Source organism: Pavona decussata, unplaced genomic scaffold, assembly GCF_977016875.1.
Source record: "Pavona decussata unplaced genomic scaffold, jaPavDecu1.1 SCAFFOLD_85, whole genome shotgun sequence".
Lineage (NCBI taxonomy): Eukaryota > Metazoa > Cnidaria > Anthozoa > Scleractinia > Agariciidae > Pavona > Pavona decussata.
The window spans coordinates 643,510-671,356 of record NW_028145503.1 but is presented as its reverse complement, the minus strand read 5'-3'; the positions used below and the strand labels follow the sequence as shown (position 1 = coordinate 671,356).

The following is a 27,847-nucleotide window of genomic DNA, read 5'->3' as shown; positions in this document are numbered from 1 at the left end:
GTTATTTAAAAAAGAGTACGCGTTCTCGGGGTACATTTGAGCCAAGGGAAAGTAAAATTAGTTCGAGTCAGCGGGGAGTTCGAGGAAGCTGATAGTAAATGAACTGAAAAATTGGTCGAACCCAGGGGAAATATGATTTTGTTCGAGTTAGTGGGGGCTTAAAGTAAGCGAGATTCTAGCACTAAAGCCAAATGAACGTCGCTAAAAAGACGAAATGCTATACAGTTATCATTTTTTTGCCTTCTTGGTCCATTTTCAGAATTACAGAGAGTGAATACTTGGTGACCAAGGCTCCATACGAAGACGTTCAAAATGACCTCAAAGCTGGCCGAGACCCCACAGGTTTGTTTCTCAGTATCACCAACTATGATTTCTTTGTGTGGTTACACTACTATGCGGCACGTGACACAATTTTACCAGACAGCAAGACTGTTGCTGAAATTGACTTTGCGCATGATGGACAGGGATTCCCCTCGTGGCATCGGCTTTACATGTTGGAATGGGAGAGGACTATCCAGGAAGTGGCTAAAGACGACACCTTTACCGTACCTTACTGGGACTGGACCGAGAATGAAGAGAGGTGCGAGATTTGTACCAAAGATCTTCTTGGCGTTACAGCAGAGGACGGAACTGTTAGAGGGACATTTTTTAACGACTGGCATATCATTTGCACGGCGAATCAAACCGCAAACCTAACTAAAATGTGTGACCCCGGGATTAGAAAGCGTGGACTAAAGCGCAGGACGAAACAGCAAAGAAAGAATAAAACAAAACAGGGAGACATAATGACTTTTCCAACGAAAAGTGAAGTCAACTTCACCCTACGATTTGAAGCATTTGACGCCCCACTATTCAACAAAGAGACGAGTTGCAATTTCAGGAACACCCTCGAGGGTTATGTGAACACTACGATTGGATATCGAACGCCAAATGCACACGCACTGCATAAGGATGTGCACATTGTTTTAGGAGGTACCATGGGCGACGTGCCTTCAGCTTCAAATGACCCCATCTTCCCGCTTCACCATTCGTTCGTGGATCGTATCTTTGAGAAGTGGCTTCGTAAATACAACAAATCTGCTTCTGTTCTTTCCCAGTACGATGCTCCCACTGGCCATAACAGATATGGCGTCATTGTACCGATGTTTCCAGTGTATATTCACGAGCAAATGTTCAAGAAGTCTTTCGAGTTTGGTTATGAATATGAAGATGTTGACTCAGAAGGTACGTAAATTCCCTGTTTGTTACCGATGTTGTTTTACTAAACACTTTGATAATCTAAAGAACAGTTTTATACTATTTAATTACAGCGAAAACCAATGGCTCAATGTTTTTCAAAGCAGCTATTCTTCTAACCGAAGCTATTCGAGAAGATGGAAATGTATATCAACCTAAAAAAGTAGGAGCAACTAGAATGTCAAATTTTTACAATTTGGATGTAGGATTTTGGAAGTCACAACCACTCAGATATCTGAGCCAATAACAAGCGAATTGACTTGATATAGTATAAATAGCTTGCAAAACGAGCACAAATGTCCCATGAAAATTGTATCTTCAGTACAAACCACAGTTTGGTTGCTACCGCTACATTATCTGAAAACAAAGTGATTACTCTAGCCAATCAAAGGTAGGTAGGTTGGTAGGTAGGTAGGTAGGTAGGTAGGTAGGTAGGTAGGTTGGTAGGCAGGCAGGCAGGTAGGTAGGTAGGTAGGTAGGTAGGTAGGTAGGTAGGTAGGTAGGTAGGTAGGTAGGTAGGTAGGTAAACTTTATTTATACACGGTATCAATTCATATTTACATGCTCTTCCATCTAGCCATGTTTTTTAAACAACAATAGATTAATTACTAAACTACTTAAAATTAATTAGCTAAATAAATTAATTATCTGTACAAGATTATACTAAAAGCTATAAAAATATCCTTTATGAACTATCATTAAATAAGGTCGAAATTAAATGCATGATTCAAAAGAGCTAAGAGTGGGCCCGTGGTCGTGCCTTAGCGATCAAAGGCAAGCTGTTCCAGAGAACAGAACCGCAATATTGAACACTTCCTTCTCCTGTACTCGGTTTTAGGAAGGAAAAGGTTGTATTTTGAATTTCTTAGATTATGTGAGTGAACACTGGATGTAGCTTTCAAGATACTATTTAAACGAATCGGAGAAAGATTATAGAGAGCCTTAAACAGAATAACTGCAAGTTGCTTTGAACGCCTTCGCTCCAGAGAATCCTAACCGAGGTCACCGAATGAAGTGGAAGATCTAACATTTAAGTCAGAGAAAGTGATTAAAGGTGCAGCCCTATTTTGCAGTTTTTTAGAGTCTCTCGGACTGACACACACCTATGCTGCCCCATACGGAGGAGCTACAAAAATCAAAGTATGGTTGGATGAGAGCGTTATAGATCATAATAAGAGTCCCACGGGGAACCAAGTTCCTGACACGTTTGATAGCCCCGAGGCCGACGGATGCTTTGTTGACAATATTGTCAATATGGGAATCCTATGATATAAAAGCTCTCATCCAAATCAATACCAAGGTTTTAGCTCTTTATAGGGAATGTTCATCGATCTTTACATCAAACTAGTGGTTTAGATTAGTCAAGTGGATTCGTCGGTTCCTTTGATACACCATGATCCGAGTGATCTTGGATTAAAGATCCGGATTAGGATTTTCCCAAAGAAACACACCCTAAGTTTACCAATAATAGAGTACTTGTTTGTTTTTGTTGTTGTTGTTTTTTTTGCATTAAGAGTAAGGGTGCGTTTCTTTGGGAAAATCCGAATCCGGATTTTTGAGCCAAGATAAATCAGTTCATGGCGCATCAAAGGAACCGACGAATCCTTACCCAGAGTGGATTCGTCGGTTCCTTTGATACACCATGGTCCGAGTGATCTTGAATCAAAAATCCAGATTCGGATTTTCCCAAAGAAACACACCCTAAGTTTATTAGCTTGTAGCCAGATCGGAATTTCAGCTAGGTCGCTATTTATTTGGATTGTAAATCTACTGGATCGCTTGAGCTTAGAGTAAGACTTGTGTCGTCGGCGTACATTCTTGGCACAGAGTAAAGGGGCACGCGGGGAGGTCCTTCGTGTATGCTAAAAACCATAGAGGTCCCAGGATCGATCCCTGTTGGACACCGCAATTGATGGTACCATAGTCTAACATAAAACAGGCGAATGTAGCGGTATCACATCATACAGCTTAAAACAGCGGAATCACATAAGGTACCGTTGCTTCTATATAGTTTATTTTCGGTGTTCGTGTTCGTTTCATTGCTTTCTCTTTTCGTTTAACTCTTTTTATTTATGTTTACTTCAAAGAACTGTTTCGGGACGGTCCTGTTCTTCCTATAAGAAATGACTTTTTGTACAGTGAATTATAGTGTGCTGAGTTTATTGCCGGCTGGCACATATATATTTTTTCTCCTTGCTATTATTTTTACTCTGTGGTAGTATACAGCAAACAACGTAAAATAACGTATTCGTTCTGTGTTTAGGGAAGTCTTCCGATGACGAAAAACAAGAGGAGACAGTATCTCTGGGTCGGTGCCCTGTGCCATGTAAAAAGACACCAACATGTACATGTACAAAGAGCACAGGTTCTGTTGCTGTGCCGATCATGTACGCATTCAGCTGGTGCTTGGTGATATTCACGATAATCGGATAAGTGTTAAAGCTAGCTAGTACTTGTAAATGAAGTAAAACAGCAAAGCAGGATTATGTATGATGTAGAAATTAACAAATGGTAAACGGTTCAGCGTGCACTGTTGAGTTATGGATGCATGCGGGAGGTTGGTAAGCACGAACGAAGCGTAAGAGTTTCGCGCGGCATAGCCAAGAATGACTTTCGCTTCTTCAAATACTTACCTGTAGCAAACCTCCAAAGTGCATGCATAACTCAATAGTGCACTCCAAGCTGTTTGAGATTTGTTTTCAACATAATATAAATAGATAAATAGAATTTGGTGTTAGCTGAGCTGCTCACGTGTATTTAAAGCCTACTTTAATACTTATGTCTAGAAATGCACCTAACCCTGAATTTGGGTACTTCATGTAAAACAGGCCTTTTTGTCGTTTTCATATGACTTCATGTTTCACAGAATTATGTGTGTTTAGCGAGAATTAAGGTTAGGGGACACCTTGTGATGTCTATCATACAGTTCATGAATCACCTCATAAGGTAAAGAATTCCAAAGAGAATTTGTAATTTCCCAACAACAGAACACTGGCGTCTGAGGGCGTGGAACAACCTCCAGTCTGCAGCTAATCTATAAATAATTTAGAGGGACAAAATGTTGATAATTTCCATTTAAGGCATGTGACTGGTTAAGTTGCACGCGTTAATTCATTAATAAAAAAAAGAATCATACAATAAATCGTAACATAACACTAAACAAATTTCATAGCATTTACATTCAGGGCTGTGATATTATTTTTGGTAGTTATTATTTCAGTGTAACCCTTTAAGTCCTAACAGTGATCAGCATTAAGTTTTTCCTTGTAATATTAATGCTTATTCAACCCTTGAGGTCATGAGAATTAAGGATATGATCACCCAAGGTGAATTTTCTTGATATTTTGATAACTTCTCCACAGCACTTTTATAAGAAAAGTACGGGGCTTAGATAAGAGAATTAAATTTTGTTTTTTGATATTAAGGGTTAAGCCCAGAACCAAAACTAACAAGAGCCCCATAATTCATTCCAGTTATCTGAGTATGTACAGAAAAGCACTGTCGACTACAGTGTGGTTTTATTTGAATTGTCTATGGAGACAGAAGGGAGCTTCAAAGTGTTCCTTACAATTGCCTCTTTAATAGTACCCTACAGGGATTTCAAAAGCTCCATGCAATCAGCTTTCCTAAAACTATTATCATTTGTGTTATTTGGACAGTTTTAACAATGGCACATGTAAAAGACAAAAAAACTCAATTGAGTTTACCTGTTTGAATTGTAGCTAGATGACATTCTTACAAAGGACGTTGACACAGATTCCAAAGCATTTAATTTACTTATCTTCCAGTAAAAGGTTTTGTAGCTGGGAACTGCCCTCTGTCAGATGAGATTTTAAACTGTAGTCAGTATTTTTATCTTAATTTTTAGTTTTGAACGATTTATATATATATATATAATCACGAACTACTCAGTTTTATATTTTATAAAACAATTAACTTCAGTTAGTATTGTTAACTGAACCTTAGTTGTGTCCCAGTTTTTAGTTGTATTTTAATGTACTTTTAACGTTTATTTTAGAGGACCCTCCTGAAAACTACCGTCAGGTGATTGGAGGCCTCCTTTATCATTATTATTATTATTATTATTATTATTATTATTATTATTATTACTATTAATTTTTATTATTATTATTATTATTATTACTATTATTATTATTATCATTACTATTATTATTATTATTATTATTATTATTATTATTACACTGAAAATGACAGAGGTGTCAATTAACCAATGAACATATACATACATGTATATCTTATTCGATGGTTTTACATATAATGTGTGCAAGTACAGTATTTTGCAAGTTGCGTAGTATTTTTCTGAGCCCAAAAATAGAAGCAATGAGCAAAATGTCTGTGCATATTATAATATTATGTTAAACCATTGTATAAGAGATTTGTTATTCCACTACAAAAAAGATTTTGTTATTTTGGTTTCTCTTTTCTGGTAAGAGTGCTGAAATACCCTGGGCATAATCTGTCCATCAGTATACACTGGATTGCAAAAATGTTGACACCTAAAAAGCATAAACCATGAACGATGAGACCCAATGGTTTTATGGGTATAAGTGTACTAAATGTATTTGCATAATATTCTATTCACGTGCGACGGTTGATAACCAAAATTAATTGCACATAGTGAATCAAGTTGCCCAACAAGGGCCAATTTTTAAACACTATCCACAAATCCGTTGGGTCTCATCATTCATGGTTTATGCTTTTTAGGTGTCAACGTTTTTGCAATCAAGTGTATAGCGTGTGCGAATGACGTAAACAACACAGAAAGCCAGTAAAATGTCTTTGTCCATATTGGCTCTGTTGTAAAGCGGTCAAATTGGGACACTAAAGTGTATCACGGCCTTATATTTTGTGCGTTCGCGTGACCTTATTTGGTGAAATAAGGTAAATCGGAATAATAGAAATGAATATAATCAACATATACATGTACATCCGTACAAAAGGTACAAAGTAATTATACCCTACAAGTAATTGGTCCTTCATTTTAAATAAAAATGTGAAAAATGTGGTTTTCTCTACACTTACAGTAAGTCTAGAACTAATAAATATTATAAACAATTCAATTAAACCTTCAAACCAAAAAAGACTTGGAACAACTGGTTATTAAATAATACCTGTAAACATTACGTTATTGGTTTCATGAACAAACGTCATCATTCCTCCATTCATCCCCTCAAACTCAAAGTGCCACCACTGGGCCACAGTGGTCCCCTGAGTTCTGGACACAGTTCCACATTAATTAAGGACTGTCTTATGTTGTAAACATTAAGTCAACATCCTTTATAGCCTGAAGAAAAATAATAAAACCATCACATAAATTATAATCAAGCTCAGCGTACTGGCAGCATTTGAAAGGCAACTGTAGGTATTTTCACAAATGCTGATGTCAACAACTAGAGAGTTAGTTTATTTACTGTAAAGTTAATAAATTTAAAAATCAGCTTAAACCCTTTCACTCCCATGGGAAATGTTGTATTTTTGTAAAATGGCAACTGTGAACCCCTACACCAACTGTAATACACCAATTAAAAGGTTTTATCTGGGGCATTGTATAGATCATTCCAGCTAAAACAAAGGACATAACAGAAAATAATGAAAAGTGTTTAAAACGAGAAAATAAAAACCTTAAAATACATCTCACTTCTCGTATACATTGGGTATACCCCTAAACTATAGCTTAATTTGCATATCTCAGCACATAGTTGCTTGTCAAATGGTGACTTGGTCTTAAAAGTGTAAGAGGAAAAAGTTACAAAAAATGGAGGGGTGGTTAATCATGTCTTATGTAGGAGGTAGGAGGGGGGTAAGATTTTATCCTTCCATTGTGCAGATCTCTCCAAGATCTGTTTGGTGTCCAAATTTGATACAGATTAACCCAATATTGAGTGCGTAATGACTTCTTGTGCCATATGGCACTCTTGGGAGTGAGAGGGTTAAAGAGGGGGTCAGCTTATCAAAAAATTTTACCTTCAAATGAGGGGGGAGGGGGCTTACATTAAGGAGAGGGATTAATAGGGAGGTTGGAGGGGGGCAGGAAGGGGGCAGTGATGTAGCTAAGAAGGCTCATTAACAAACCCAGCTGGCTCTTTTTGGACTGTGCACCTTCAAAATAAGTAAGTAATTACTTGTGTTCTGTTGAAACTTCAGTCAGTGATAAGATCTCTTTCAGTCAGATGGTGTGAAATTTGTTGGCAGCTGACTCTTAGCAACATCCCTGGTGAGGGGGGGTGGGGGTGGGGGTGGGTGGGGGGTTGGGTAATAGAACATGTATGTACAGTGTTATATACACAGAAGTAGTAAGTTATTTTATTTTGAGCCATGGATAGTTACACAATTGTCTACAACCTGCATGATTATATAATTGCAAAGTACTTGCATCATTTAAGGACAGTGCCTCCTTTTGCTACTTCGCATACGTTCTGCGCATCTCAAGATACTCTGGTTTCCTATGGGTGATGTCTACTAATACAGGGATGTTTTTGCGCGGTTTAAAACTATGCGGAGAAAGCAGAACTTAGCAAGTGTTCTTGGTATCCAAATAAAAATTGTGGGTAACCATGCACGTTTCAGACTGAGATAATAAAGCTTCGATTTGGAAAAAAAACGCCATTCATTGCTTTGTAATTTTCGGTTTTTTAGAATAATTGTTGCTTAATTATGTCTAAAAAATGCGTGGTTACCCCCAATTTTCTTTTGGATTTCAATAGCCCTTGCTGAGATGTGATTTTCCCGCATAGTCATAAACCGCGCAAAAATACTTTGGTAATAATTTAGTAGGCACCGTCCTTAAATGTAACTTTGGTACAGAGGTCTTTCACCAGCACTGTTTTTAGTAAACACTCAAATTTCTTCCTGATGTTTTGGGGCCTTTAAAATCATACCTACATGTACATTGTAAACAAACGTTAAACTAATAAAACTTCCCCTCCCCCTCCTAATTTAAAACACCCTTCCTCCATAAATTATAGCTACTGTATATGACTCAGATATGACTCAGATAGGTCTTGTATGTATTAATGATCATGTCTACAGGCTATGTAATTCAATAAGTAAGCATCATTACTGTGGTGTTTCCTTAGACAAAAAAACTTTGCACCACGTTGTCTCTCCTCACCCAGGGCCAGGTTGTTCAAAAGCCAATCAATGCTAATTCATGATTAAAAGTTAACCGAGGTTTTCCTTAAGCTAATGGTAAAGAAAAGTTTAAGGTAAAACCGAGGGACAAAAATCTTTTGGAAGAATTCTTATGGGTTAGTAAATAATCTCGAATCAAAGTTCACGTTAACCCAGGATTAGCTAATCGAGCTTTGAAAAACTGGCCCCAGGTGTATAAATCGGTACCAGCGAACATACTGCCGGGTGTAACACTGCGACGGACAAGCATCCCATCCAGGGGGGAGTAACAATACTCCTAGTTGCTTCACGCTTACAGAAACCTGGCTAAGCCCTGGCCGTGTGGCCCATTTAGGCTTGTAGTGCGACTTTACCTTTTTCCCAAGTTTAGGACAGAATCATTTGCACAATCTGTACAACTTTTCATTTACCCCATTATCAGTGTGATATTAAGTAGAGTTATACACTCTTTTTTTATAAGAACGTCTAATTTTCCAGCTGAGGCCGAAACGAAAGTGGAGGTTCTTAACTCAGTTTTTTTATGTTTTGAGCCTGAAACATTCTTTAGTATGTTCTTAAGTTACCTGGTGATATTTGGCAATGTGTCATGTCAAATTCCTTTGGCAATGTGAAAGGTGTTTTAGCTTGATGCAAATGAATAAAAATGCTTTTATAATTATCTCTTAGTTTCAGGTTGGGTACATGCACATTCTTAGCATATTCTTAACATCTAGGTGAATTCCAGCCTCAACTTTCTTATATAAAAAAGAGTGTTCAGTGCAAGGTACCATCTCTCTTTGAATCATTGGTGTTTTAATGCATCAGTCAATTCCAGCAGAGCATATCCCTCCCCCCCCCCCCCCCGGCAACCCCGCCGCATTTGCTCACAATGTCAGTCCCAGCGGTGGGGCATTCGTAATTTTATCGCAGCTTGGGGGCTGGGCATTTGCGTACCCCGGGGCGACCCCCGGGCAATTGACACACGTGTTTTCGAAAGTGCCATAGAGGAATTGTTGAAGATTGGCTAGTCCGTCAGGGAGTAGACAAACTTGTGGATGTTTTAAAAGGTAAGTCTCAATTTTAGATATTTCTTCATTAATTGTAAGCATATAAATATAAAAAGCAACAACTTGAACTATATTTTGTTTACCACATATCGAGAGATCGGAAACAATCAATGTGAACACGACTACAGCTTTATTTCGCATTCAAAACTAGCCAAGCATTTTTTAAATTCACGAAAGTCAACCTGGAGTGCACTTTCAGGTTTGCGAAATGATGCGATCTTCAAGACATATCTTGCGAGCTTAAAATGCAATGCATCACAAAACGTAGCCTGCAAATACAGGCGCCTATCACCGCTCGCAGCTGGGGGCACGTCCGTCGCAATCCAAGCGCAGTTTTTTAAATAACATTAAATTTTCCAAAAGCTCCCTAACATGTCCTGTTGTCCTTGAAGTCTTAATACCGTTGCATTATTTTAAAATACTGAAAAGTAGAGCGTTTTATTCACTGATTAATAAAAAAAACCTGTAGTGGTGTTGGAAGGTGACGATCCCGGGTGCGGGGCATTTGCCCTCTTCCTTCGTCCCCACCCCGGGGCATTTAGACAGCTTATGTGTCCTCACCCCGGGGAATTTGCCCATTTGTTTAAAAAAAATGCTAATGCCTGGGGGTTAGCCCGGGGGGGGGGGGGGGGGGATGGGCATTGCTGGAATTGACTGATGCATAAATAACAAAAGAAAACACTTACTTGAAAAATTGATTGAGATGTGATGGCAAAAGGTTGTTTGGCTGTGTGGCACTTGAATGAAAACTATTGAAATAAAATAAAACCGGTAAAGAGTTAAAGAGTCAAAAGTAGACCCATTCTGTAATTACACGGAATGCCCGCAGGGCATGACGTGTCTAGGTTTCGGTCGGGTATCTTTTTTTTCATCGGTGTCATAAATGTGCACATTAATTTATGCATTAAACTCTGTCCTCCCCTAGTAAGGATATATTGTTCTCATTATCTTCAACAGAAGCGGCCCAATCAAAATCTATTTTTCAGGCACATATCACGAGAGAGGGGACCCACTCATCACTTCTGTGTGACGTCAAATCATCATTTGATTTATTCATTAAAACTAGATTAAATTCTTCCCTCTCCCAGAAGGGATCTATTGTTTTGATTGTCTTGAACAAAAGCGGCCCAATCAAACTCCATTATCTGCGCGTATATCACGAGGGAGGGGACCCACTCATCGCTACTTGTGTGACGTCAAAGCAAATCATCATTTGGAAAAGTTGTTTTCGTTCAATGGCGGCCACATGTCTGAATTTAAGACTCCGGATCTGCCGTTTTCAGAGAGAAAACCAACCTTTTTCAAGCAGTAAATCGAAATAATAACTTCTAGGTAGTACTCGACAGTTGAAACGGCGGAAATTGGGAGAGTTCACAGCAAAGAAAATCCGCTTTAAAAAACAGATCGAATGATCAACGTGAAGGATTAGAGCTAGAGGAGGTCAGACCAGTTCAGCGGGGTCATGACGTTATTGCATAGTTATTTCTGGTATGATTCCTAGTAACACAACGATAAGTATCACCCAATATATCTGAATAAAACCATTCAGACAATTATTTCAATGGCCAAGGGAGGATATTTTTTAAATATCTGCGAAACATACAATGAGGAATAATTGGGGCTACATTAAGCATTTCGTGTAATGCCATTAGAGGGGCATCTTGTATAAACATAAGTTTTGGGATTGACAGTGCAGGATTCACAGGTGTAACATTTAATACACACGGCAAATTGATTAATAGACGTCTTTTACACATTTGACCGCCACGTTTTACGCAATGGCATCCACTGAACCCGTTTAGTATACAATGAAAGCTAATGAAGTGAAACCTCCATTGAAAACTTACCCATTTGATGACAACCGAGCGAATTTTCGCCAAAACACATCGCATTTCCCGCTCTTCCTCCCTCCAAACAGAAACTCGCTACCAGTGCAATCCCCTTGGGCAGCGTTTGCTCACAAGGAGAAGATAAGTACGTTATGTATCATTCGTGTAGTGTATGATCACCGTATCTGAATCTCAACTTTTAAATTTTTCAGGGTAAAACAGGCTCCCAAGTGGAGCTTCGGCGAAAAGAAAAATCGGCGAGCCGGGCGTGCTGCCAAAAAGTGACCCAAAAGTATAAACGGAATCGCTTTACAGTAGCGGAACTGGCTGGGGTGGCCACTCGGACCAAAATGGAAAAATGGGGGAGGGGCTGCAGAAATTATTGGGTAGATCTTGAATAAATATTTTTTTGCTGGTTGGTTAAATAGGTGATTAACTTTAGATAGAGCCGAACTAAGATTACACAAGTAATTTAGTTTCTTAAAATATATGCACAGCCTGTGCACAGTGATTTCAGACCAAAACCAGCTGAGAAACCATACCCTAGCTTATATGGAGGAGTACATCCCCCCACCCCCCCCCCCCCCCCTAGTTCAGTTTCTAGCCGGAGGGTGAAATCCCATTAGAATTGTTTCCTTCTAAACTAAAGCTGCCTTAAAAGGGTTAGAACTGTTGAGTTCCCCTATCTCTCCTTCCTGTGCTACTGTTCGTTTCGGCTGATCACCACTGTTCGGGAAAATTGAGCCCGCGCCCTCCCCCCTCCCCTCCCCCACTCCACACCCCAGGGAACGGCGGAAATCGAGCCAACCTTTTCAAGTCCATTTTATTTGACTCAATCATCACCCTTCCAGGGATTGCACCCGGGAACTGCGATCCCCGTAGCGATTACACTCCTTTTGAGAAAATGAAACACGAAGGAGCATTTTGTTAAGTATTATTTTGTCATTCTCTTTGAATCCCTGGCATTAGATCGACATTGAGGGAGGTGATGCAACCGAAATTGCGAGACGTGTCTTAGAATATTTATACTCCCCTGAGAATATGAAGCGGAAAGGATTATTTCCTTGTATTATTTTGTCAGTCTGGTTATCTGTCTGCACGCTACTGTAAGAAGAAATTAGATTTTGACCACCATGGGCTTCAGGGCCGTTTAGATATTAATATCTATTTTTAATGTCGGTGAGGCTAAAATGTTTAATCAGTAATGCAAGATTTTCATAACTTTTCAGATGTAAAGTTCACGGCAAAAGCAAAACACAGACAAAGGGGAAATAATTCTTTTGTTGTTTCATAACACCTACAAATCAGTATGACGCTATGCATCAAACCAAACTCCAAAAATGCCCATATTAGGTAATGAAGTCTCACCCGCTTCGGGCAACAAGCCCAGCGAGCATATTCAAAAGTTTGATTTTCTCACTTACATGTTTCCAAATTTCGCTCATTATTCGCCATAAAACAAGGCAGTTTGATTGTTTAAAACTCGAAAACGGTGCAAATGTAGCTTGGCTTACGTGAAGACATTTAAATTTTTCGCTTTCCGCCTTGCTTCATTGAATAAACAAAAGGATAAGGTGACAAATAACAGCCAATCAGAAGCCAGCACGAGTACTTTGGATTATATAAACTGTGACACAGCCCACAGAATTACCATAAGCCAAGAGCTCAAACACGGTTTGGTTGTAATTTCGAGTATTTCTTAATTTAAAAGCTTAATTTCAAAAATGGCCGATGAAGACGTTGCTGCCTTGGTTGTTGACAATGGATCCGGTATGTGCAAGGCTGGATTCGCCGGAGACGACGCTCCTCGTGCAGTGTTCCCTTCCATCGTTGGTCGTCCAAGGCATCAGGGCGTGATGGTTGGAATGGGTCAGAAAGACTCGTATGTCGGCGATGAAGCTCAGAGCAAGAGAGGTATTCTCACTCTGAAATATCCCATCGAACACGGCATTGTGACCAACTGGGATGACATGGAGAAGGTAGGTCTAGTTTACAACCAACATGCAGATTTTTAAACTGAGGTTTCGATCTAACGAACAATATTACGTGACACTTTCAGATCTGGCATCACACTTTCTACAACGAGCTCCGTGTCGCACCCGAGGAACACCCAGTTTTGCTGACGGAAGCCCCTCTCAACCCAAAAGCGAACAGGGAAAAAATGACACAGGTATGACGAGTAGAAAACTTTTCGCTTTCTTCAAAAACCTCCTTTAATTTCGGTCTCTCTGTTTTCCTTCGACTGGGTATCAAAGATATTCACGAGTTAAGTGAACTTTAATCTCTCGTTAAATAATCACAATGGAGCATTTTGCAAGAATATATTTAATTAGTCGGTCCTTGTGGTTAAGGATTTGAAATTTCCGACTCGATGCTACATTCTCATACAATTTTCTAGCAATCCCTTGCATTGTAACAGTGCATGACCAATATCGAAATTATTCCAGCTGTTCTTTGTGGTGTTGGAGACACACATGGAGCGGAAATGCTTGGGTTACTGCGAGCAGACGTTCGAAACTAAAATATTGCACCATGTGTTGAATTTTTTAATCGTGCCGCAGCAATTCCGTGCAAAGAGGAAAAGACGAAAACGTCTGCGAATTAATGAAAACGCTCTTTCTAAGTTCAGCACAAAAGAAACGCTTAGACGGATTTTGTTCGAGTGGCTGCAACTAAATCGGAGTGTATATCCTTACGCCCGCGGCTCTCTAAACAGAACAAGAACAGACCTACTATTCCCATATAAGGTAATGTTGTGTCCTGATTGGTCAGGTTTGCACTTGAAACATGGCGAAGTGAAACCTTATTTCCGCAGTTCAACTTCCTTCGAGAAATCGAAACTCCCGACGAAGGGCTAAATTCTCCAAGCAAACTGTCCTGATTTATTTGCTTGGAAATAAGTGAACGAAATGAATTCGGCGAATAAATTCTATGACAGAGAAAAACAAGATATGACAAGGTGCATTAATATTTACCCTGGTATTTTCAGGGCTGAGAGTTTTTACCATATTCCTATTTGTATACTGCGTATTATGTTTACATAGGACGCGTTCCTTCGTTGAAGGATTGTCAAATTGTATTTTTATTAAAAACAACTCAGAAATTGCGCGTTTGTTTTTCAAATGGGTCAAAAGATTAAAAGACAGAAACAAATGATGAACGTTTTATTAAACATTCTTTCCTTCTTAACATAATTTGCGACGAAAAATAATTTTTGGCATGTCACGCAACGGTGACTAGAATAAGTTGATGGGCACTCCCTGAGGCGATGACGTTTTGATTTGTTATTATTTTCTCCTAACTAACGGTGATGACTGTCAAGGAGCAGTCAATGGGCGAAAATCAGTGTCTTGATTTAGTACAGTTTCTCCAAACAAACGCACAGAGAGGAGAATTCGTATGCAAAATCAATAGTGATGGGAAGGATATTTTTTAATGTGAGATAACTTTAACCCTATACTTTTCTTATCAAATTACTGGAGAGAAGTTATTATAATATCGAGACTTACCTTACGTGATCATATCATAAATTCTCATTACCTTAGCGGTTGGATAAGCCTTGATATTACAAGGAGAAGTTTGATGTTGATCACTGTTAGGACTTTAAGGGTTAAATCAAATATTGACACCACAGTATTTTAAAATGCAGATTTAAAAATTTAGCAGAGCAGTCCTTTACAACATTATAAACTACAGGAAGTGCTATTAGGTAGTAGCTTCGTTTTATTGCGCGCACGTTAGGGCTTTATCCTCTTAGAATCCCTTCGTACAGCTTGGAAAAAAAGTCGCGTGCAAAACTGCATTAGCTTAGATGAACTGAACTATTCGATTCAGAAGCTTTCATTCAGAATGTCAGCAATCTGCAGGGCTTAAACAACAGGGCAACGGTTCAGAACCTCATAGCATGGATTTAGCGGTAGTTTCTGTTTCAAGAGAGCGGGAGCGCAGAGACTTGGAGAACGGAAAGGAGTGAGATTTTTTTTTTTTTTTTGGGGGGGGGGGGGATGGTGGGGAAAGGGAAATTTTCGTTTCTCTCCCCATTCCCCACTTTTTTTCTTTGGAGGGGGGGGGGGGGTGTTGAAGGGGTAAGTGTCTCCTTCTCCCTGGAAACTTTCTACGCTTCTTGCGTTCGCTTGGAAAGGAAACTACTGCTAAGTAAGGCAGGAAGCACAAAGCGGGGTAAAAATGATTAGTTTTCACTTGATCTCATTACCTTATTTTACGTTCTCCACCAGATCATGTTCGAGACTTTCAACTCACCAGCAATGTACGTCGCCATCCAGGCTGTGCTGTCTCTGTATGCCTCTGGTCGAACAACTGGTATCGTCTTTGACAGCGGTGATGGTGTGAGCCACACAGTCCCCATCTATGAGGGCTACGCTCTTCCCCATGCTATCCTTCGTCTGGACTTGGCCGGCAGGGACTTGACCGACTACCTCATGAAAATTCTGACCGAACGTGGCTACTCCTTCACCACCACTGCCGAGCGTGAGATCGTGCGTGACATCAAGGAGAAGCTGTGCTATGTTGCCTTGGACTTCGAACAGGAGATGCAAACTGCTGCATCAAGCTCCAGCTTGGAGAAAAGCTACGAACTTCCTGACGGACAGGTCATCACCATCGGTAATGAGAGATTCCGTGCACCTGAGGCTATGTTCCAGCCTTCCTTCCTTGGAATGGAAGCCGCTGGCATCCACGAGACCTGCTACAACTCGATCATGAAATGCGATGTCGACATCCGTAAGGACCTGTACGCAAACACAGTATTGTCTGGTGGCTCCACCATGTTCCCAGGAATCGCTGACAGAATGCAGAAGGAAATCACAGCTCTCGCTCCACCAACCATGAAGATCAAGATCATTGCTCCACCCGAGCGTAAATACTCCGTCTGGATCGGAGGATCGATCTTGGCCTCGCTGTCCACCTTCCAACAGATGTGGATCTCCAAGCAGGAATACGATGAATCTGGTCCGTCTATCGTGCACCGCAAATGTTTCTAAACTGGTTACATGTTTATGTGGACAAAATTTCACAGAATTGCAACTGAACTGACTTTGGGCTCTTTCCAAAACTTGAAAGTTTATTTTCAAGAAAGCGTTTGATTATTGTAATACAGTATTATGGATAGTTTTTTATAAACACGTTGAAAATAAATTCTTTGTAAATTGAGATGACACATCAAATGTATCCTCTTGTTCATTATTTACCCATTCCTCAGGCTTTCCCTTTTTCCAGCCGTTTCCTGACATTCATTAGTTCAGTCCAAAGACTACAAACTATTTTCCATGGTCCAACAAACAGTAAACGTTTTATCACCTTATAGGCGGTGCTTCTTTTTTGTTACTACGCACACATTCTGCGCAACTTGGCGGCGCCTAGTAAAACAGGGATGTTTTTGCGCTGTTTATAACTATGCAGAAAAAGTACATTTTGGTAAGGGTTATTGGTATTCAAAAAGAAAATTTGGAGTATAGCCATTCATTTTTCCATGCTAATTGAATTTCGCTTTGGAAAAAAAAGCCACATTGCTTTGTATTTTACAGCTTTTTTTATAAAAAGAATGCCCCGCTACGCCTAAGTTTCTTTATGGATTCCAGTAGCGCTTGCTAAAATCTGCTTTTTTCGCGCGCGTAGTCATAAACTATGGAAAAATACTTCTGTATGAAGAGGCACCATCCGCATACCACGATGGACGTAGGGACACCCAACGGTTCATTTCGGTGGATATCTGTTCGGAGGCCTTAGTCACGTCAAAGATTCGGATTTGGTTGCAAAGGAAATCTAAAGTTTCCTTCGGCAAAATGTTGGCTCAAAATTTCGTAACACTGGAAAACTGATTCCTTTCGTTTTCGAGGGAGTGGATATGACGAATATGTCCTTCAAAATGCAAAGAAAATGAGAAAAAGTCGGCTGGTATTTTCGTAAAGCCAAGAACGGCTAGCAAATCTCAAGGCACAATATGCTGATCTCTAAAGCGTTTTGCAATTTCAATTTTCAACTATAGCATCCGAAAAGATTCATCTGTAGCTGTACGAGTATTTTGTTTAAATGTTCTCGATGTAGTCTGCCCCTGATACTTTTCCACTGAAAATGCTGACACTGAAAAGTTGCGATCGGCAGGAGTTCTCACAGGCTAAGTACCCGGGTATTCAATAACGATTGTTCAAAATCGCCCCTTAGCATACATATCCGAAGAATCTCGTGTGTAAAATGATTTTAACCCTTTAACCTCTAATATCAAAGAACAAATTCTCCTATCTTGTTCCCATACTTTTCTTACACCGAGAAAATTCACCTTGGGTGATCATATCCTTAATTCTCATGACCTCAGGGGTTGAATAAGCATTGATATTACAAGGAGAAATTTGATGTTGATCACTGTTAGGGCTTAAAGGGTTAAAAGAAGCGGGAAGCCAACCACAAAACAAAAAGGAAAACAAGAATTGCGTTTGAAATTTCGCGTAAAATGGGCATCGTCAACCAACCCGAACGTTTTTACACAATTATTTATTTATTTTAAAGCAGCCCCTCTCCCTTCCAGTGTCTAAAACATTTTTCACCCCAACCTGGGCCCCTTGTCATATTACGTGACTATGCAAATGACGTCAGCGGGATTTCCGGTCACGACGTTTTCAAATGTTTCTAGGAATTGAGACAGAACAAAGCGTCACGCACGACTCTCACAGAACCGGCTCAGGTCAGTGCTGAAAGTTATTCGATCATTTATCCCATTAATCTTTTAGTTCTAAGCATTTTTTTTTTCATTTAGTATTTTCTCAGATACACTTATTAAAAAATACACTTCAATTTAAAGGCAATCAAAATGTCACAGAAATGTCATTAACTAATTGCCTATGTGGAACCAAGTTTTGTACAGCCGTGAGATCGACATGATTCATTTTGGCCTTAAATATTCCGTTGTTAAGTTTCTTCTGTAAGGTGCTCGAGTATATGAACCTTCTTCTCCAGAAATAATTCGAATAGTTGACTTTGACTGGGAAATTGGGCTTACATGACTTGAGTGGTGCGATATATGTATGTCAAATGAGGGAGGTCTTGCAAATCTGCGGGCCAGCGAGCCGTGCGAGGCGACGTGCCACTCAGGTTAGCCTAAACAACACTCCGGTTAGCCTAAACAACACTCCGGTTAGCCTAAACAGCACTCCGGTTGGCCTAAATAGTACTCAGGTTAGCTTAAATTAGCTTAACGGGTTAGCATTTATGTTGGGGGTTGTTCATGCCTCGCAAGCCTCGCGTGTTTTGTTCATGCCTCGCACCTCTGCCTCGCATGGCTCGCACGTTTGGCTCGCACATTCGCCACACTCAAGTGAGGGCCGAAGCGAAACCGTTTGATTCCTGATCACTCTAATCCACCTAAAATTCGATCACAATACCAGCATTCGCCTGGGTTGTTTGCTATTTTTAGAAAATTATTCGAAAGAGTGACAGTGCTAAAATTTGCTTTGAAATGGAAGAACGACCACAGAAAGTACAAAACCGTAATTTTTCAGTTTCTACCAAATCCGGCTTGTTTACTCGCTAGTCAACTTGTCACTCTTTCTTGACTGTATTGTGCTCAGTCTCGAGGTTAGCTTTAGGAATTTAACACTGGATACTTGTGTCAGTTAAGCTTATGTTATTAGTTTTCGTCTTGGTCCACAGCAGTAAAAATTGGCGAAGAGAGGGCTGAGTGAGGTAGGGCTTTACTTCTGTTTGATCGTTAGGTTGACTTAGAATTAGTGTAATTTCCATCGCGAAAATCCATCGAATATCAGCTTATTTTATTTCACCTAATATTCAAGGTTCGCACAGCTACAACTGAAATGTTTTGGTTTACATGTAAATTAGGCACATACGAAAGACAAGTACTTGTCTTCGGGAAAACCCCTTTGTGTTAACTATTGACGACTCATTGTCGTCAAAATATCCGTTCGTCGAGACTAAAATGCTGTCCCTGCAACTTTCAGTTATTCTCTGGAAGCCTCTTTTCCTATACATTGTCAAGCCTGGAATTCAAAACTAGGCGGGGATTAATTTCGTTTAATAAGGTTCAGTATTAAAGAATTTTGTGCCGAAGTTGCTGTTTCATAATCAGGACTTCCGCATTTGATATATCAAATTTTGCTTCATCTTATGTTTTCCTGGCCTGAATATTAGCATGGTATTGCATCACTAGAGGTTTGAATTAATGTAACAAGTCTCTCAGGGACAGGCAATACTTATACTTATGTTGTGGCCTTCCATGTTCTGTTTGCTGAACAACTCCTTACAAACTGTAAAATTATGTTCTGGAGGAGAGGATGAGTGAGTGACCAGTCTGTTGCGGTGTTAAGTTCAGAATTTGACTTTGGGAGCCAACCAAAAAAAAAAAAAAAAAAAAATGCCCGGGTTAGCTGATTTGACCCAGCCTGTAGTGTTACAAGAGTTGACCGTCCTTAGTTTTTCTAAGGTGATCTGGGATGATCTTTATAACGTGCTAGAGGGGTCCTACATGGCTTGGCATAGGGGTCAACTTTGAATCAGGCATGAGACACTAAGTTGGATGATCTGCCTGGTAGACTCAAGGGACTCGTCTTGTGATCATCATCTGGCAAAACGTTAGAAATATTGTGAATATATTGTCCATGCTTATTATACATTTTCCTTGTACTATTGTTAGAATCGTTGGTACTATAAATTGGCACAAAGTTAACAAGATTTGTATTTATTTTCAGTCTAGATTCATTTTGGTAAACGATATCTGGACCCCACGCTAAGTATTCGCAGATTTAAGATTTATAGATTAAAATAAAAAGGACGACTGAGTAAGGGAGACAAATTTTGAATTCAGTTGCACTAAGAAACATGAGATATGATAAAACTTCTTTGACTAAAATAATCCTTTGTGATATCATATTAGAAGTAACAATTACAGAATGACTTACGGTTTTTTTTCTTTTTTTCAAGCTAGAACTTAGACCGGAGTTACGTTTGCCATTTTCCCGTCATTCATGGCGGGGAATGCAGAGGAAGCCAAAAATGAAAATGACGTCACACTACCTGACTCTGAAGAAGGAAAACTTGGTTTTGACAATGACACTTTAAGAGGTAAGATCAAGAAAACAAAACGTTTGCATGTCACTAGAAAGTGAAAACATTTATTAAGGCATTGTTGAACCGAGGCAAATGTTTTTTTTGACACTATAAAATGCAAAATTATTTATCTCGAGCCGAAGAGCCAAGTTTAATAGAGTAACTGACCACAACAGTAAAACGCGTTCAGCACAGAAGAATATCAAAAATAAGCGTGCCTTGTGTTTGATGTTTTCTCTCCATGTCCAGTATAGAAACTCCTTTCTTTTGAATTTTTTTTAGTTATGTAATCTTGTGAACGTTATCCCGAACAAGTTACATTATGGCATGTCAGTCTGTCAGCTTAGGTTAGTCGAGTGTGAAGCGTTATACAAGCGTAGAATTATTTAAACGATTTTGAAATGAAGAATGAAAAGTAATTAAAGCTTAAATTAAGACCGAAACACGCGAGCGCACGCGAAAAAACTCCCGCTGCCGCGAGAATACGCGAAAGTAGAAGCGCACTGCGCGTCTCCTCGCAAGAGGCGACTTTTTCATCCCGCACTCGTGATTGATCCGCGGCTCGATTATCCTGGAGAGAATTGAGTAATTACCTGATTTAATCGATAGGAAGAATTGGGTTTATTGCGAAGGCTTTTGATAATGTTACACCGTATATGAAACTAGTTAGTGATATAATGTCTCACTGGCCTTACTCACTTAATAAAGACGATGATGTATATTTTGCTGCTTTGTCCTAGTGTAGGGGATTTTTGTTCACATGTTAAGCCTCATTAGCAAACAATACCATAAATGACAAAACTAGCGACAGATAAATGATCTATTTAAATAAGAAGAGCTTGGCAAACTTAGTATTTTCCGAAAGTTGGCATGTTATTAGTTTTTGGGAACAAGCGGCTGGGTGGCAACTCTTGCCAAGCAGCGATACATTCTTGGTTTTTTTGAAAAGCTAAAATCTATCAGAATATCAAGCATGTAACACTAATATTTACACTGATTACCAAGAGCGGCGTGCTACTTATTAGTTTATGTAGGTGTCTATTTGTGCCGGTAGCTCGCTGTTTGATAACCAGGTATATATGCTAATGAGGCAAAATGTAAACCATGCCGTTAGCAAAGTTTCTTCTTTACAAACCAAGTTATCTTTATCAACTGGATCGTTTTGTCTTAATTAGCGATAGTGGAGATTTACAAAGGAGATGGCAATGAGAGCTACCGTAAACGAGATTATTACAATGCCGTGAACTTCTACACTGAAGGAATAAACGTGAAATGCAAAGATGACGAACTGAATGCCAAACTGTACAGCAACAGAGCAACAGCAAATTTCTATCAGGGTAAGTGGTTTTCCTCGCAATTTTTGGTGTTAAAAATCCTACTTGCATACAAAAACAAAACAGCCATCTTGTTCATTTTTAATTCTCCCCATCATCCCAGTACTTGTTCAAGTCCCAGCTCGGTGGAATGCCTTGAGTCAGTCTTTGCTTGGGTCGTTGGATTTGAAGCTACAGACCCACAGTTCTCCCAAGGCACCAAAGAAAGAAAGACACATTTCATTTAGGCGGTCGCTTATTGTTGTTTCAACGAAATTCGTTTATAAAGCTTCTGTTTCTTGTTTTAAGGAAAATACCAAGAGACAATAGATGATGCAAAAGCTGCCATTGAGTTGCAACCAACTTACGTCAAAGCCATAGAAAGAGGTGAGAAGTATTATCTTGTCAGATAAATGAAGTTGACCAGTCTTTTGCGCATAGATCTTTACAACTCAAAGACTTCAGTTTTGCTTAGTCTCGGATTTCAGTGCTGTTTAGCAGGTTAGTGATATCGAGGTAATGCAGTGCGCAGAGACCACTTGCAGTTGGGAACAACTGTTTCACCATGTGTACTGAGTTAAGTTGGACTGTTTGTGTAGTGAGAATGGGGAATCTCTTCTCCCTTCTGTTAACTGAGACAAGGGAGCAACGAGCCAGCCAGTTTAAAGACTTGGCTGCAGATCAGAGAAGAGAGAAAATCAGGTGAAGAACCAGTGTCAACACTCACTTGATCCACCAGACGGTTGGAATGCAGTCGTTGATCAGGAAAGCCTCTGAATCACGGATAGGTCCAGTCAGTGATAGTGCTTTTTAAATCTTCAGTTGAAAAGCCAAACCAACGCAAAGCTTTCTTATAAAAGCACAATTAACTACCACAATGTTCCAAAAGTAGTGACCCCCATTCCCCAATCTCCCAAATGGCAATAATTAACTTAACTTAAATTAACTTTTCTTTCTACACGAAAACAGCTCTTTTCGCGATGACTGAAAGAAAAGTCGAAAAAGGAGTAGACCTGCTCTCCCAGGCTATGAGCCTCCCAGTACAGTCAACTCCCTTTATTGCGGATACCCTCGGGGCCGTGAGTTAGTGTCCTTAATTTATTTCATTCAAACGTCTGTAATTTATTTTTGCCGGGGATTTAGCTGCTCACTATTATCGAATGTCCGTAATAGTGAGGTGTCCGTAAAGCGGGAGTTGACCGTAATGCGCCGATTAACTCGAAACCCCGACTTTGATTAAGTGACCAATTAGATTGCGGGACAAACCAAATATAACATGTACAGAGTAAACGCTCGAAAGTTGAATTTTTGTAAAAACTTTCATATTTTGTAGGGGCAAGTGCTTGTGAAAAGCTGGGACAACGTGAAGAAGCCATCAAATGGTGTGACAGGGGATTGGCAGTATCCTTTCAAACATACAAACAGTCAACGATAATTGTGCCTCAAAAATGAATTCAAGATCTTTTCGTTGGATTACAATCATGGCTTGGTCGCCTTCTTTTATTTGGTTTGTTGAGTGATTCTTCTTAACTTTGCGGTAAAATCAGATCAACAAGCAAAACAAAACTTTACTGGAATTGAAGAAGTCTATTAACAAACCACAGGTATTTAAATAAGGAAAAACTCAGTAAAGCGAAATTCATTCGTAGGTTTTGACGATCAAAAAAAGATTACAAAAGGTCATTTTTTTTCATACCAGTTTTCAGGCCAGGGGCTCTAAATATCCATACCTGTTTTCATATCTGAATCCGGTTTGGAATGATGTTTTGGCGAGAGCTGTCAGCTCCCACTCATATGACCCGGGTTTGGCCATATTTAGGTTGACTTTCTTGTGGGTTGTTGTCCTTGCTATGGAGTTTTTCTCCAAGTACTCCGGTTTTCATCTCTGCATAAAATCCAAATTTCAAAATTCCAATTCGATCAGAAAATAAATAATTTCGTACCAATCATCCATCCATCCATCCATCCATCCATCCATCCATCCATCCATCCATCCATCCATCCATCCATCCATCCATCCATACATACATCCATCCATCCATCCATCCATCCATCCATTCATCCATCCATCCATCCATCCATCCATCCATCCATCCATCCATCCATCCATTCATCCATCCATCCATCCATCCATTCATCCATTCATCCATCCATCCATCCATCCATCCATCCATCCATCCATCCATCCATCCATCCATCCATCCATCCATCCATCCATCCATCCATCCATCCATCCATCCATCCATCCATTCATCCATTCATCCATTCATTCATTCGTCCTCAATGATACGCTTTTGTCGTTTCCATAAACCTTAAGCCAGAAGAGAAAGCCATACCGTTCTCATTCTTAGACAAAGGCCACTCTTTATTTGCTTCAACTTTACAGGAAAAGAGCGTTAGTAGCTTTCCTGGGAAGGAGAGGGGATTCCCTAACCCTATGAGTGTTGGGGGATTCCCTGGAGGTGCTGGGTTCCCCGGTGCAGGAGGAGCAGGAGTGTTCCCTTCTGAATCAGTCACTGGGAGTAAGTGACAACTATATTTATATTATATCCATGTTTTCGTTACTTTCCTTTTGTTAAGACTATGTTTACATTACATCCATTGACCTTTGTTCCGGCTCAGAAATCAATCTGTATATATAGAACTTTAAGACTGAGTGTCGTAAAACCAAAACCATGAACGTAATTACTCTAGCCAATCACAACAGATGCAAACAGCGAAATGAACCAATCAGAATCGAACTCGAAAGAAATACATGTAATCGACGTCAAGCACGGGAAAACGCGTGGACCAAGACCCGATTGGTTTTGGTTTCCCTTCCCATTGGTTGAAAAAGTACTTACTAATCATAGAGCGCGGTAAAGCAAAACTTAAGCAAACACGAGATATACTTTCGACACTAAGTTGAAAATCCCCTCTAATGTCAAAGCAACTACAAAAATCATTCAGCGTTTTTGACACCAGTCTGGCAGGTTTCCTGCCAGGGGATACATGTGCAGTGAAGACTCTAAAAGTGTTGACGTGGTTAAGCTACATATGATAGCGAATTTCGTTGAACAAGTACGAAATATGTGCTGTAGAGATATTAGCACCACTTTTCCATTAGTGGCGATTCTGTCAAATATCCCGGTCTCGAATTCTGGGTATCTGTCAGTATCGCATGCTGGCCCGGTATCGGTCCAGCATGATCGAACACTTGATAGCTAAATAAACGATACCCCAAATCGGTGGAATGTATTTTGCCGCTATTACTTTTAACTTTACCTAGAAATTTGTGAGCAATTTTAATTCTTGACTTGAATTTCTCAGCTTACTTGTTAATTTAATGACATTGTTACACTTTTTAGGCGGTGAGACACCGATCTTGAATGACCTTTTCAGTGATAGAGAGTTGGTGGCTGCATTTCAGGTTAGCACAGTAAAAACTCGTCATAACAATCTAACGAATCAACAACCTTAATTTAGGCTTAAATTTTGGCTTTCGAATCTCCATTGCATAAAACCCTGTGAGCCGAAATGTTGTAAACAGGTTCTTGTTTGAAAAATGACTTTAAACTAGTTGAGTTTTATTACAGTGCAGTGCGTTGGGCATAATGATGAAATAGAACAGAGGACCTAGACCTAGATCACACCTTCAGCATGCCAAGTTCTTCCTTCATTATTTACTAATATTTTGAAACCTACGCCAAAGATCTTCAGTGTAACATGCTCAAAATGCATCCTGGTCATGATGTAGTCTTATTAGGCATTACTGTATATATGAGATATTACACAACGGCTCGAAGATATCAATTTTATTTTTGAGTGGTAAAATATTGTTTTTTTAACACGAGAACATAAAATTCATTTCTTCAAGCCAACGTGTATAATCCACTGATAAATCATCTTTTAGTAAGGCCCTTCTTTTTGCTGCTGCGCATACATTCTGCGCATCTCGGGATGATATGATCAGAGAAACTCGGGTTTCTCAGTGATAGTTCCTGTTAATACAAAGGTGCTTTTGCTCGTTATGTGACCGTGTTGTGAAAAGCACATCAAGGCAAGGGCTATTGGAATCCATAAAGAACATTTGGGATAACTAGGCATATTTCAGGGATAAATAAGCTCATATTTGGTAAAAACGCCAAAAACGCCCTATTATCGTTTTGGATTCCAATATTTCTTTTCCCGCGTTGTCATAAACCAAATACCTCTGTATTGGGACACACCAGAGCGTCGTTACATGATGATATTAAGCAGTAGACTTACAGTCAATCTACATCACGCGTGACCAGTATTTTTAAAATTTGAATGAAGTTTTTGAATTTCAGTTTTGAACATCGCCAGCGAGATGTCAGATTTCTCCAGAAATTTCCTTGGCTTATTGACGTTATAAAGCTATGAATTTCTCTTCACATTATATTTTTTTTTAATCAATGCGTCTGTTTTGGAAAGATTTCCAGAGAAATCTTCGATTCAAGATGCCATTCAAATGCTCGACATTACAAAGAGGAATTCGAATGTTCATTTTACTCTCGGAAATACTGGCCATGCGTGACGTAGACTGGCTGTAAACTGCTGATCTCTGTAATTTCAGGACCCCGTGACAATGGAAGCCTTCCAAGACGTCAGCCAAAACCCAGCAAACGTCTCCAAATATGGAAACAACCAAAATCTCCAAACCATCATAAGAAAACTGGAAGAGAAGTTTGGTCCCGCGGGAGAAGGCCCGCCGCCCGAAAGCAATGAAGGGTTCCCTGGTGGGATCTCCTTTGGAAACATGTTTGGCGGGATGTAAACATTCCCTGTGAATGATTTCTTTGCGGCAAATGAGGAAATGAAATAGGATTGTGGTTTTCTAAATAGGACTGTAATGAGGCTTTTAAAATCTAGGATAGCGGTAAAAGGGGGAAAGGGGGCAGAGGTGGATGGGGGAGGGGGGAGGGGGCTACTCATCCAAATTTTTGTTAGGGGTCTACCGTCCGGTTCTTCATACTCTGACCTTACTTCAGACCAAAATATATAATTTTCTAAAACTCGTTTTCAGACCTGTCATCTAAACTTCATACCTGTTTACATCCAAATTAGTTCTTAAAATTGAACCCAAACAGTGCAAAAAAATCATACCCTTTGGTGCGGTACATACCTGCTTTTCTAGCCGCTTGTGGAGGTTTCTTTGGTCTAGCCGAAATATTGCACACTGTTTTTAAAATACTAGCTGTTCGATCGGCCTTGCATCTTTCAAGTCGTTTGATAAACCTCACATATATACGACTTGAATTCGTGAACTGGTTAAGATGACTCCCTCCCCTCCCCCCCCCCCCCCCTTCCATCCACTAAAAAAAAAGAGTTGTTGTAAATTTGTTTTCAAACTTTCACTGATTGTTTGCTAGCATGTTACTATGTTGACGAATGCAACAAAGAAATAGGTCAAGTTCCCTCCAAAGGGCTTCTATCCACTCAAGTTACAACCTCGTTTCCAGTGTCTCTGCTCTTCCCGTCCCCTGGAGGAGGCCCAGGTCTCCTGGTCTCTCTCGCTCCAGGGGACAGGAAGCCGGGAGAAGGGCCTGAGAACAAGTTTGCTCAAGTTCCCCATAATTTCTTGCAATATCACATCTTTCACTGATCAGCGATTCAACAATATAAAGCGGAGTTTCAAACAATACTTTACATAGAATGCATGATGCATAAGCAGTAATTAAAAATAAATTTCTTGTATGGGAAGCACGCTAAGAAGTAGAATTGACTCAAAAGTCTTATGCGTGCATATTCTTAGTATCACTTATTCTCCACGAATGATGGATAACCTAGCATTTCTGACGATGACTCAATTTTCTATAGTAAATTGTTTCTAAATTTTGTCCAATACAACGAAGATAATAGCTTAGTTTAAAGAAGGAGCTAAAATTAAAAAAAGACAGGCCACCGTAGCATTTAGTAATTGACTGAACTTAGCAGCTCAAGAAAACCCCCATTTTTCCCGCCAACGTGCGCGCGCCAATGATGTAAGGAAATATGCGCAGTAAGAATGCACAATGCTATAAATTTGAATCAACTTAACAGTGGATATATCCATGTGTCAAAATTTAAAGTTTTCGTACGCTTTTGGACTTTTCGGTAAAGGGTAGACAACTCTATCTAGTCCAAACCGTTTTTCTCTGTTTAAAGTGGGCAGAATAAATATTTCTGAGTCACTGATATGACTGAAGATGACCGATAC

The 27,847-nt window shown here is 39.7% G+C and overlaps 3 protein-coding genes and 1 long non-coding RNA gene across 6 annotated transcripts in view; 3 read left to right on the top strand and 1 right to left on the bottom strand.

Moving 5' to 3' along the window:
* The window catches only part of LOC146475149 (tyrosinase-like), a 61,118-nt gene extending 56,551 nt beyond the window's left edge, over window positions 1–4,567 (top strand). For both annotated transcript variants that reach the window (XM_085116173.1, XM_085116171.1), the window contains exons 3-4: window positions 260–1,224; window positions 3,500–4,567. In XM_085116173.1, coding sequence (XP_084972299.1) covers window positions 260–1,224; window positions 3,500–3,669 — 1,135 coding nt within the window. In that variant the 3' untranslated portion in view covers window positions 3,670–4,567. The remainder of the gene's footprint in view (window positions 1–259; window positions 1,225–3,499) is intronic.
* Window positions 2,735–12,794, bottom strand: LOC146475148 (uncharacterized). Of its 2 annotated transcripts, XR_014865992.1 has the most exons (5): window positions 11,282–11,482; window positions 6,369–6,541; window positions 4,944–5,053; window positions 4,175–4,270; window positions 2,735–3,161 (listed from the first exon to the last, which is right to left on the bottom strand). It is a non-coding gene; the product is annotated as an uncharacterized LOC146475148 (long non-coding RNA). The 2 variants fall into 2 exon arrangements; XR_014865993.1 differs by lacking the exons at window positions 2,735–3,161; window positions 4,175–4,270; window positions 4,944–5,053 and adding exons at window positions 10,121–10,183; window positions 12,684–12,794 and having other exon boundaries at window positions 5,497–6,541; window positions 11,282–11,390.
* A 108-nt stretch (window positions 12,795–12,902) lies between these two features.
* On the top strand, window positions 12,903–16,432 carry LOC146475147 (actin-15B). Its single transcript, XM_085116186.1, has 3 exons — window positions 12,903–13,242; window positions 13,323–13,433; window positions 15,499–16,432. Exons 1-3 carry the CDS (start codon window positions 12,988–12,990, stop codon window positions 16,261–16,263), a joined length of 1,131 nt encoding a protein of 376 aa, XP_084972312.1. The 5' UTR covers window positions 12,903–12,987; the 3' UTR covers window positions 16,264–16,432.
* A 3,781-nt stretch (window positions 16,433–20,213) lies between these two features.
* Window positions 20,214–27,557, top strand: LOC146475146 (protein STIP1 homolog). The gene is made up of 8 exons (XM_085116204.1): window positions 20,214–20,350; window positions 21,511–21,672; window positions 21,958–22,035; window positions 22,982–23,049; window positions 23,196–23,252; window positions 24,035–24,170; window positions 24,996–25,057; window positions 26,225–27,557. The coding sequence occupies exons 1-8, from the start codon at window positions 20,254–20,256 to the stop codon at window positions 26,423–26,425; spliced, it is 861 nt and encodes a 286-aa protein (XP_084972330.1). The 5' UTR covers window positions 20,214–20,253; the 3' UTR covers window positions 26,426–27,557.
* The last annotated feature ends 290 nt before the right edge of the window (window positions 27,558–27,847 follow it).

Coding starts and splice junctions, on each gene's coding strand:
- LOC146475147 (XM_085116186.1), top strand. CDS start 12,988: ATGGCCGATGAAGACGTTGCTGCCTTGGTTGTTGACAATGGATCCGGT. Junction 13,243..13,322: donor ACTGGGATGACATGGAGAAG/GTAGGTCTAGTT, acceptor TGACACTTTCAG/ATCTGGCATCACACTTTCTA. Junction 13,434..15,498: donor ACAGGGAAAAAATGACACAG/GTATGACGAGTA, acceptor GTTCTCCACCAG/ATCATGTTCGAGACTTTCAA.
- LOC146475146 (XM_085116204.1), top strand. CDS start 20,254: ATGGCGGGGAATGCAGAGGAAGCCAAAAATGAAAATGACGTCACACTA. Junction 23,253..24,034: donor AGTCTATTAACAAACCACAG/GTATTTAAATAA, acceptor TCAACTTTACAG/GAAAAGAGCGTTAGTAGCTT. Junction 25,058..26,224: donor AGTTGGTGGCTGCATTTCAG/GTTAGCACAGTA, acceptor CTGTAATTTCAG/GACCCCGTGACAATGGAAGC.